The sequence below is a fragment of the Sciurus carolinensis genome, chromosome 4 (assembly GCF_902686445.1).
Source record: "Sciurus carolinensis chromosome 4, mSciCar1.2, whole genome shotgun sequence".
NCBI classification, from domain to species: Eukaryota; Metazoa; Chordata; class Mammalia; order Rodentia; family Sciuridae; genus Sciurus; species Sciurus carolinensis.
In genome coordinates, this window is record NC_062216.1 from 98,146,426 (window position 1) to 98,158,223 (window position 11,798).

The window sequence follows — 11,798 nt, forward strand, 5'->3', positions numbered from 1 at the left end:
CCTAGCCTCAGCAACTCACTGAGACCCTGTCTCTAATAAAATATATTAAAAAAAAGTGCTGTCAGGGGCTAGGGAGATAGCTCAGTCGGTAGAGTGCTTGCCTTGTAGGCACAAGGCCCAGTACCCAAAAAAAAAAGAAAAAAAAGAAAAAAGGGCTGTGGATGTGGCTCAGTGGTTAAGTGCCCCTGGGTTCAATCCCTAGTACAAAGAAAGGAAAGAGAAAAAAAAAAAAAAACTGGAAAGTTTCTAAATGTATAAAACAATTGCTACCCTAGGAATCCACTGACAAAACAAGGCTGTGAATAAATACTGAAAACAGGCAAGGGACTGGAAAACTGAATTCAAAACTTTCTGGCAAGTACTGATTTTTGTTCTTTTCTTTGAGAGGAACTTGTTTCTTACTGTAATTTCTAATGTCAGCTATGGCTTCATCTATTTTTTTTTAATTTCAATTTTTTACAGACTGCATTTTGATTCATTGTACACAAATAGGGTACATCATTTTGTTTCTCTGGTTGTACACAATGTAGATTCATATCATTTGTATAATCATACATGTACATAGGGGTAATGATGTCTGTCTCATTCTACCATTTTTCATACCCACCTACCTCTCATTTCCTTCTACATAATCTAAAGTTTCTCCATTCTTCTCTCACTCCCCATCCCCCCACCCCCATTATATATCATTTTCCACTTATCAGGGAAAACATTCGGCCTTTGGTTTTTTGGGCTTGGCTTATTTCACTTAGCATGATATTCTCCAATTCCAACCATTTATTTGCAAATGCCATAATATTATCCTTCTTTATGGCTGAATAGTATCATTTCTCCTTTTTAAGGAGAACTCTGCTTCTTAAACAACAAAGTCAGAAACTTATGTTTTCAATAGGTTTTCCATTTCTAATAAGGACACCAAAGGCACTGCTAATTTTATAACTAACACCAGTGAGGTCAGCGCTCAGTTCCTGACATAAAAGTATCCACAATTCCTCGTATTGCCTCTTTTGTTCATTCATTCTTTTTTTTTTTTTTGATACTAGGGATTGAACTCAAGGGTGCTCAACCACTGAGCCACATACCCAGCCCTTTTCTGTATTTTATTTAGAGACAGGTCTCACTGAGTTGCTTAGGGCCTTGCTAATTTGCTGAAGCTGGCTTTGAACTAGAGATCCTCCTGCCTCAGCCTCCTGAGCTGCTGGGATTACAGGTGTGCATCACCACGCCCGGCTTTTGTTCATTCTTATCACTCCAAAGCAGAGCAAGAAAGAAGGGGACATATAAAGACATCAATTAGTTTTTTTTTTCATAAAGCAGCATTTTTAAAATATTAATCCCGCAAAAAAATCACACTTTTCTTTTTTTTTTTTTTTTTTTGGTTCTGGGGATCGAACCCAGGGCCTTGTGCTTGCAAGGCAAGCACTTTGCCAACTGAGCTATCTCCCCAGCCCCCACACTTTTCTATAGTAGTCATTAATGTGTGTGGATCCAGAAATAAACCATCATTAAATAAACAACTTATTTATTAACCAAGCCATAAAATAAATTACTCACATTGTGAGGTCTAATGTATATACTCCATTCTCTGTTTTTTTTTTTGGTTCTGAAGCCAACTTTTTGTGTTTTGAGAATGAATGATGGGTAAATGTGAACAATCAAAAGAATTTTTCATCATAACTGAAGCCATTTTATAATGTAGAAATTCTTTTTTCCTATTTTAAGTAAGGAAAGTCCATTCTTGAGAATATGTTGTCCAAGAACTAAAACACACTCAGGATTTGTTACTTGTCTGTGATTTATACTGACTCCACCTTCTGTTATCATTCGATACCTAAAAATAGAAATGTTTAGTAACTAGAAGATCAATCACTATTGACCTCTCCCGCAAAAAAAGATACATTATTTCACTTAAAATTTTAGAAGCTCTTCAAATTAAACCATTTACACTGGATTTTTACACTTCATGTTCACTTGATTAGACTCTGCCTTCCTTTAATGACATTCAAAAGAAGCAAATATAAGGGAAAATAGGTTTCTTGTTTTGAAGAGAAAGAGAGCTAGGTTATTTCATAGATTTTGACAGAACTATCCAGTTTGATAGTTCCTCTAAAAATTAAGATGACTAGGAATGGAGGTTCATTTTCTGGATAGCCCTTTATCCACCCTTAGGAAAAAAAGTCACAGAAAAGAAACTTCCAAAAAGAGGAGGGCAATGCTGCTTTTAGTTAAACTACCTTAGTCACAAGTCATAGTGCTATCTACAGCAGTCTTTAGGAAACTTGCTTATAAAACTGGAAAATCCTTACAAATTATGTTCTGAGACTGCAAAAAATAGCAAATTGTTTAAACACTTTTTTTTCTCTTTTTATTTTAAAGGAAAGAGGCTAGAAAGACGGCCTTGAAAGTCTTTATGGAAGAAAGGTAAATGTTTTTCTTGTATCTGAATATGTTACCAAATAAAATTAACTACTATATGGCATCAACAAGGTCTTTATTTAAGGACAGAGTTCTTTCTTTTAAAGTAAGTATTATTTTAGGCTGTTACCAGATCATGTTCCATGTTCATCTTAATTTTTAAAGCCATTATCAAATGGATACCAAGAGCTATGAGATAGCCTAGCTTTTTCTCTACTAAACAAATAGACCAACTCTATTTACTTATATAATAAGAAACCACAAATGAGTATTAGAACCCTGGCTGAATTAAGTTTAAGTAGGAGTAAAACTTTCAGTAAAAGCAAACACACCCTAGGAAAGAATAAATGCTTCCACAGTGAAGAATTCTTAAAACCAGTGAGAAGAGTATGTAGAGATACTAGAGAGTATGTACAAGATACTACCCTCAAATTCAGTGTATATTAAAAAAACTAGTATGTTAGGGAATCAGTATGGTGTAATGTCAGATGATACAAATGAAGACAATGGTTCTTTCTACCTATGGAGAAATCTGGGGCTCATGAGGAGAGGCAAATAATCTAAAACAACTGAAAGAGGAGAACAAGTGTAACAAATGTCACTCATAACCATGAGCTGATGACTGTCTGACTTTTGCTCAAACTCCTGTAGATGAGGCTAATGCTTTTCCTTTTACATTTCCTTCCTTAGTTCTGAATGGGTAAGTATCAATTACATGCCAAATTACTTCTTGTGGAGCCAAGTATTATTCCCTAATAGTAAGACTTAACTGAGGAATTAAAATATTCTACCTACTTCCTGAATAAGAAAAATGGAATTCCCAAGGGGAATTATTAAATAGTTTGTAATACTAGCCTCATGAAGTTCTACCTTGTGCTAATTTCAAGAAATTCAACTAACACTTTAAATAGATTGCGGAACTTCTACCGTTCCCCAAAATAATGAGGATCAGAGTATGAGAAGGGTTTGAATTTAATCACTTTTCACATAAAAAGTAACCATATGCCTGAGCTGACTAATCCTAGTGCCCTTACTAAATAAACAATGCAGTCCCTCAAACCTAAGACTTCCCATGCTGAAAAACTGTCTCAACAAGAGACAGTATAGGAGTGCTGTACTTCACAGAAAAAATTATGGTATTTTCATAAATACTCAGTTTTTACCTTATTCTTGGACCAACCTAATTTCTATAAGAAATGAAATGCCATTAAAGCATTGTTGGGAAAACACCCTCTCTGGGAATACATGCTGTAAAATGTAACACTTAATAATGAATTAACTATGAATCAAAAAGTTAAATAATCTTACCCTCGGGGACCATCTGGAATGGCATTTGCCTTGCGGCACGTATCTAGAACACTTGTTCCAGGGTCAAGAACTAATTCAGAAAATGAAGCTTCTTTAAACAACTCTTTTAACTCTTGATCCGACATCACCTCAAGTGCGTCTATGCTACTATGATAAAGGGCCTGCGTACACCTGAAAAACACATTTAGAAAGCCACATCACGTAAGTGCTTAACCAAATACATATTCTAGGATTCATTACCCCAATAAAGGAGGGTCCGCTATGTTGCAATGTAAAAGTTTTTCCAACAGCAGCATCTATCGTGTATAATTCATAAACTTTATGCAAGATAATCTTTCTTTCCAATGAACAGACTATTTTAAGCACTTAAGTCAAATGATAATCCTTGTCAGTGGTAAATAAAAAGATAACTCTAAAACAGCTCTAAATTTTCTCAAGTCTATCAGAAAAATAACTTTATGAAGTGTTAATTATTCCAAAGACTACCTTTTAGCAGAATTCAGTCCTTCTTGTCCATGAACAAGCTTTGTTACTTCTGCAGCAAGTCGTTTTTGAGCACCCCGCTTTTCTGGTTCTTTGACATGCAGCTGCATAATATGATCAATCTCAGGAAGAGGCAGAAAAGTGAAGAGTTTCAGATACCTTTAAGACAAGAAAATGTTACATTTATATCACACACAATTTTTCTTTCCAGTTACCTTACTCTTTAAAGAATACCTTGCTTGGGCTGGGGTTGTAGCTGTGGTAGAGCACTTGCCTAGCACGTGTGAGGCACTGGGTTCCATCCTCAGCACTACATAAAAATAAATAAATATAATAAAGGTATTGTGTCCATAAAAAATAAAACATTAAAAAAAATCTTGTTTACTTTTAAATTGTTTATTTCTAAACATCAAAACAAATGTGCAGAAATGTACTAAAAGTAATAATAGATATTTATGCTTACAACAATAAGAATGAAGAGATATTATTATTTTGCCATGTTTGTTTTGATCTTTTTTTTTTTTTTTTTTTTTTTTGCTACTAGGAATTGACCTAGGGCACTTTTAACCACGGAGCTTCATCATCCCCAGTCCTTTTTAATTTTGAGACAGGGTCTCACTAAGTTGCCCAGGCTGGCCTTGAACTTGTGATTTTCCTGCTTCAGTTGCCCACATCACTGTGGTTATAGGCATGTGCCACTGCACCTGGCTTGATCTTTCCTTTTTAAAAGGAATAAAATGGTATAGATCTAAATGAAGTTCCAACTCCATCACATTTCCTTCCTTGCCCTCAGAGACAACCACTAATCTAAATTTGTGCAATCTTCCCAAGCTTGTTTTTAAACTTCTATGTGTATATATTCACAAAGTATTGTGTAAACATATAAATGATGTAATGTCACTAAATAAATGACAATAATATCATTCTTATATGTATACTTATTTAATCTTTGGTGAAATAACATAACAATGTACATTAATCACAAACATATAGCTAATGAATCATTATATAGCAAACATCTATGAAGCCATCAGTTTGGTTAAGACACAACACTGTCTCTACCTAATGAAGTCCAAATATTTCACATAAATCATGCCACCTCCAAAGTAATGAATCTTTGCTTTTTATGATAATCTCTTGTTTTTCTTTACTCTTAACATCTCAGTATGCTTCCTTAAGAGCATCACTTAGTGTTGTTCCTCAACCTTTTCTTTTTTAAGATGGGGTTATTGCTAGGTTGCCCAGGTTAGCCTCAAATTCCTGGGTTCAGGTGATCTACCTGCCTCAGCCTCCTGAGTGTGTATGACTACAAACATGCCATTGTGTCTAGCAAGTTTTGCCTCATTTTAAGAGTTTATATGAATGAGTGAAATACAGAAATATTCAGAAATGAATGAAATATTTTTGAGTTTGGCTACCTTGGCAACTCAAGTTTAGGAGATTCATGCACATTTACATGTAAAACCTTCCATGCTATGAATATCCCATAATATATTTATTTATTGCATTCTGGGTATTTGTGTTATTTCTACTTTTGGACAAATGCCAATAATCCTCTGAATATGCTCACATTTCTCTTGGTGCATACACATAGGCACTGACTTCTGTTGGGTATGTACCAGCTGAGGAACTGTTGGATCATAGCTTATGTGCACATTCAGTTTATCTTTCCAAAGCAGTTAAGTTCATTTTTCCACCACCATGGAACACTCTCACCAACTATTATGGTTTGGATGTGGTGTCCCCCAAAAGCTAACGTGTGAGACAATGCAAGAAGGTTCAGAGGGGAAAGGATTGTGTTGTGGCACTGGGGTCATGGCTTTGGGATAAATATTTGTTTCTGGTGAATGGAGTCTCTCTCTCTGCTTTCTGATCATCATGTGAGCTGGTTCTCTCTGCCACACACTTCCACCAAGATGTTCTGCCTCACCTTGGGCCTGAGGAATGAAGTCAGCCTTCTGTGGAATAAGAGCTCTGAAACTGTGAGCTCTCAAACTTTTCTTCCCTAAAATTGTTCTGGTCAGATCTTTTAGTCACAGCAGCAAAAAGGCTAACTAAAACATCAACATTCGGCACTGCTAACTTTTATAGTTAGCCATTATAGAGGATAAATAAATGTATCTCATTGTGTTTTTACCTTGAAGTTTTCTTCTTATTAAGGCTTTTGGCCTTTTGAAGAGGATCTTTGTGAAGTGCCCATTAAACTCTCTTCCTATTTTTCTTCTGAGTTGTTTTTCGCATTGACTTTGAGAAATTCTTTATATGAATCTGGACACAAGATCATCAGGTACATATACTAAAAATATCTTCTCCCACTGATCATGGTGAATTTTGCTGAACAGATCTTAATTCTAATTTAGTCTTTTCCTTTTGTGACCCACTTAAGATCTTTCCCTATCCCAAACTCATGAAGCTATTTTCCTACTTATCTTCTAAGAGTTTTGTTTTATCCTTTCATCATACACTTACATTTATAGTCTACCTAGAATTGACTTTTGTATACGGTATAAGATTGTTTCATTTTTTTCCTCCACAACTAGTTATCCAAACAATATTTACTGAAAAGACTGTCTTACTCCACTCTCTACAGTGCCACTTTTGTCAGAAATTTGCTGGAGTTCTTATTCTCTAATTCATTCCATTGGTCTCTTTTCTTAACCTTACATTTAAATGTATACATTTTACACATTAAATTTACACTTCAAGGTCATTATTAGAATTAACTGAGTTTAGCAGTGTTGCTGGATACAAAATTCATATATAGAAATTAAGCTGTCAATCACAGTGGCGCACACCTCTAATCCCAGCTACTCAGGAGGACTGCCGAATCTGAGGCCAGTCCAGGCAACTCAGACTGTCTCAAAATAAAAAACAATAAAAGAGCTGATGATGTAGCTTGGTGGCAGAACACCCTTTCAATCTTCAGTGCTGGGTTGAATTAAAAAAGCAAGAAAAAAAAGTTGTTTTTCTATATATCAGAACAAACTAGAAGGTAAAATTTTCAAAACAAACCAAAAAAGTGTACATATATATACATATGTGTGTGTATGTGTATGTGTGTGTGTGTGTGTGTGTATTTGGCAGTGCTGGGAATTGAACCCAGAGTCGCATGCATGCTAGGTTAGCACTACTCTGCCACTGAGCTACATCCCCAACCCAAAATATCAGTTTTTGATAAATTAAAACACTAGGACTCTATCAACAAGTATGCTAAGAATTAATTCTAAAGGAAAAAAATACACTTAATTATTATGAATTTGCAATAAGCCATGATATCTTCTACTCTGTTCTTTAAAATTGTATTGGCCAATCTTGGAATTAGTTTGTCAAGTTTCCTAAAAAAGCCTGCTTATATGTGACCGGGACTGCAATGAACATATCATCAAAGTGAGAACTGATATCTTTCTATATTATGAATATGGCATAACTTTCCATTTTTGTAGATCTTCTTTATTCTGCTCTATAGTATTTTCTGATATTTTGCAGGGCAGTCTTATATTTAAACATTTAAAAAGAATTATTCCCTAAATTATTTTAAAGCTACAGTAGTATTAAAATATTTTTATTTTTTTTCTTTGTTGCAGGTGTATTTGCTTTCTCATTAACTTATATTCTTCCAAGAGTAAAATGCAATGTGAATTAATGAGAAAAACCATTAATGGTTTTTAAACCTGTTTTATGCTACATTTAAGAAGGAAACTTTAGAATACCTGTGAGATGAGACAACAGAAAAATAAGGATAGTCAAATTTAAGATGAAAGGAGTTAAAAAAAAAAAAAAGTAGAACATGCACAGGATAAACTCCTGAGTACTTGCTAGATATAGATAAAAATAACTTGTCTGAAAGTTTTCTAGTCAACCACTGTGGTGGTCTATTTTAATTAACAAAGTGTCTAGAACAGTTAGTTACAATATTCTATTATGTAATGGTTTATGCCTTAAATAAAATCTAAGTAAACCCCCCCAAAACGCTACAAAGGGTATGAATAAAGTTATATCATGAGATTATGACATTAATTTTTCTCAGTCAACTATTAACTCACCTTTCAACAGAATCATCTTGCTGTCTCACAAAGAATTGATACAATTCAAATGGAGATGTCTTATCTCTGTTTAGCCAAACAGCATTGCCAGCAGACTTTCCCAGTTTTGCTCCAGTTGTATTTGTAATTAAAGGAACAGTGATTCCAAATACATCTTCTCCAGTCAACCTATGCATAAAGAAGAACTTCATGATCTGCTTCAGGCACAAGTAGTGGTAGGCTGCCACTGTTCACCCTTCAGATTTCAGTATGGTTACCTGATCCAAGAAAATTTCCTTGACCTTCTATATCTGGATTCTTTTCTGTTATGTACTGTGACAGCACTCACCCTTTATTTGCATTGTCATCCTGTCATCCTGAACCACAACTGCATGAATGACTGAGCAAGCCAAGGAAGTGATTTTTTCTTCTCTTGTACATGACTTTTTTTTTTTTTTTTTTTTTTTTGCTGTCATGTATAACTAATTAGAACAACAACAACACAAAAGAAGTGATTTTGAAAGGTCAGGAGGAAAGAGAGAAAGCTGGGTGAAGTGGGAGCCAGGAGGAGACACTCACTAAAGGGGTTGCTTAAAGAGGGGTTTAAATGAGTTTTTCTCAGTAGGACATGGGCTTGCTCTATACATTTTCCTTAAAAAAAAAAAAAAAAAAGTCATTAAAATGTACATTACTTGGCAAATATTTGGAGTTGCAAAAAAAATTATGAGATGCCTGTTGGGGACTAGAACTGGTTTCATGGGGTGAAGAACTAAAGCAAAGTATGAGGCCCAGTTATCTAAGTCAACAAAATAATTTTCTCAAATTAAAAATACAGGGCGATTTAAGTGAAACAGACCCAATTCGAATTTTGAGTAGGGCTCTATTTCCTCTGATGTTCCAGAATACGCCACCTTACTCTTAATACCCTTAATTCAACCCTTTAATTCGCAATTGCCAGTGTCATGAACGCCCTTAGAGATTCTTTAAGAGGATAAAAACCAACAAGGGCTTGAATGAAGGGCAGCGATTCACAATCCTAGTAATGAACTACATGCTACTAATATGCAAATGTGGTTCCTGGATTTCTGAGGGTTTAAAGGCGCTTACTTGTGAATAAACTCGTATCCAGACACGATGTTGCCCAGCTGATCAGACCCACCCAGCTGGACCCGGCATCCATAACGCTGGAACAGGTAATAGAAGTCATACGCCTGAAGCACCTGGTAAAAGAACTCGGCCAAGCTCATGCCCTCGGGGCTCTGGAGTCGCGTCTGCACACTCAGTCGGCTCAGCAGCGTGCCCATTCGGAAGTGGCCACCCACAGCTGCTAGGAAGTCGACCAGGTGCTGCTTCTGGTACCAGGCTGAGTTGTCCAACACGGTGAAGCTGCCCCAGGTCCGCCCATCAGAGAAGAGCTGCTGGTGATTAGCCGCCAGGGCCTCAAGCCCTAGGCGAAGGGCGCGCGCGTTGGTACGCACGCGCTCCGCGTCCAGCGCCTCGCGCTCCTTGGTTCGGCCGCTCGGGTCTCCCAGGCGCGCGGTGGCACCTCCCACCAGCGCGATCACGTTGTGGCCCGCTCGCTGGAAGTGAAACAGGCTCTGCAGCGCTAGCAGATGCCCTACGTGGAGCGAGTCACCCGTGGGGTCGAAGCCGCAGTAGACAGTCTGGGGAGAGTAGCCCGTCATGCTTCGGTCGAACAGCTGTGGGAGCTCTATCTTCGTACCCCTCTCGGGGAAGAAGTCCTTGAGGAGACCCCGAGCCTTCTGCGTCGCTAGTAACCCCTGAGCGCCTGAATGGGTCTTACGCAGCCCCAGGGCCAAAACCCCTGACAGGCTTAGGGTCCCAGACCACCAACCCCGGGAAAAGCACCGCAACATGGGCGCCGCCATCTTGGTGGCGGCAGGAAGGGGATGCTGGGCTCTGAGAGGCCTGCCACGCCCCTCAGTCCCGCCTTCTACGGCCCCTGTAGTGTTTTTGTGCGCATGCTCGGGAAGGGCGGGAGGCGGTTACTCAAGTTACTGAGCTTGCGTTCTGGACAGTCCCTGAAGTTCTGATTACGTCGATTCCACCTTGTTGCTTCGTGTTCCTGAAAACGTAATTTCCTCATTCTTCATGTGGATATGTTTATAATAATAGTTCCCGTCTCACAGCCCTGTTATGAGGATTAAGAGCGAAAGCACTTGGCACCTAGCACGCTGCAAAAGTTCATTTTTTCACGTAAGAAGATTGTGTTGCGCAAACTTTTTGAAGCCTTGGGTCTCTGCAGAAACCTGCTCAGAGGTTGTGAAAAGTTAGGAATTGGTTTAATTTCATGGAGAGATGGAGCTTGAGTTGAGACATCATTTCGTAGTAGTAGTACTGATTCCCCAAGTGGATGAGCTCCTCAGCTCCCAGTGTTCACTAGTTTCTCCTGCAGGTGGCAGCCACGTCCGTGGTATAGCGAGAGAAAAGCGAACTCAATAAATTGAACACATAACTCCTTGTTTACTTATTTATTTAACCACAGCTGGAACTCAACACTGCATGAATGGATTCAGATTACTAATCACATCACCACAGCAAGGCAGGCTATGAGGACGCCGCCCACCAGGGACAGGGTTCTCATTGGCAGAGGACTGGCAGGTGATCCACTCCCAAATCTCTTTTTAGAATCTGATTTTCAGGACCATTTGCAATATGAACTATCTGCATTTGGGTTCCCTGGACTACAAGTTGGAGATTGTGTGCCGGAGGATTATTGTGTCTTATTGTGAGCACCACCTGTAATGGAGCGAGAGAAACAGGGTGGCAGAAATGATGTACTGTGAACTGTTGGCAACAGAGAACTCAGATGATCCCGTGAAGGCTCTGGAGCTGGGATTTCCAAGTCATATTGAATTGAAGCAAAGGGGTAGATATTATGCCGTCTTATTTTCTAGTCATTAAAGGTGGAATGGCCCCGGGGAGGAGACAAAACCGTTGGGCATGTCTTTTGATGCAGGGCCATCTGCAGAAAAGGGCTCAGCTGTGTGTCTTCAGCAACCAACACTACTAGCAGCTGCCTGGGATTGAGTGCCTCCTTCTGGGGCAGGGATCTGGACCAAACCCCAAACCATTCTCTGCGAGACCTTTCAATTTCTTAACATTAAGTCATTTAAATAAATTAAATCTTATTTTAATAATTAGTTTTTTCCCCATGTATAATTATCAGTGAATTGAATTTCTCATTACAAATAGTAACTTCAATAGAATTTTTAGGTACTCATTCGACAGGCAGTATAACATGATCCCTACTGCTGAAAAAAATAATCAGGAATGTGTTCTTTTGTGTTGCTATTAAAATTTGCAACCATAACCTGTTGATCCACAGTCTTTATGTTCCACCACTTTGATCAGGGCCAGATTTCAATATGCATAACTGAAAATTCTTCTGAGCACCTAGCAGATACTACACTTAATACCTAACAAATAGGAAGATTTGAACACTTTTCCAGGGGACTCTTATTCTTGAGGCTCTTGGTCAATATGACACATACCTATCTGTAGCTTTTTAAGGTGTGTTAGCAGTTTTATACCAGAAAGTATGACTTT

The 11,798-nt window shown here is 38.0% G+C and overlaps 1 protein-coding gene across 5 annotated transcripts in view; it reads right to left on the reverse strand.

The window, feature by feature from the left end:
• The window catches only part of Yars2 (tyrosyl-tRNA synthetase 2), a 35,107-nt gene extending 24,951 nt beyond the window's left edge, over positions 1–10,156 (reverse strand). For 4 of the 5 annotated variants that reach the window (XR_007108400.1, XR_007108399.1, XR_007108397.1 and 1 more), the window contains exons 1-4: positions 9,336–10,156; positions 8,250–8,417; positions 4,210–4,365; positions 3,724–3,894 (exon numbers count right to left, since the gene is read on the reverse strand). Coding sequence is in view for 1 of the 5 variants with exons in the window: in XM_047550552.1 (XP_047406508.1) it covers positions 1,672–1,831; positions 3,724–3,894; positions 4,210–4,365; positions 8,250–8,417; positions 9,336–10,117 (1,437 nt within the window). In the remaining 4 variants the exon portion in view is untranslated. Of the gene's footprint in view, positions 1–1,568; positions 1,832–3,723; positions 3,895–4,209; positions 4,366–8,249; positions 8,418–9,335 lie in introns of those variants that run through there. The other variant, XM_047550552.1, reaches the window with a different exon arrangement.
• Positions 10,157–11,798: the final 1,642 nt, after the last annotated feature.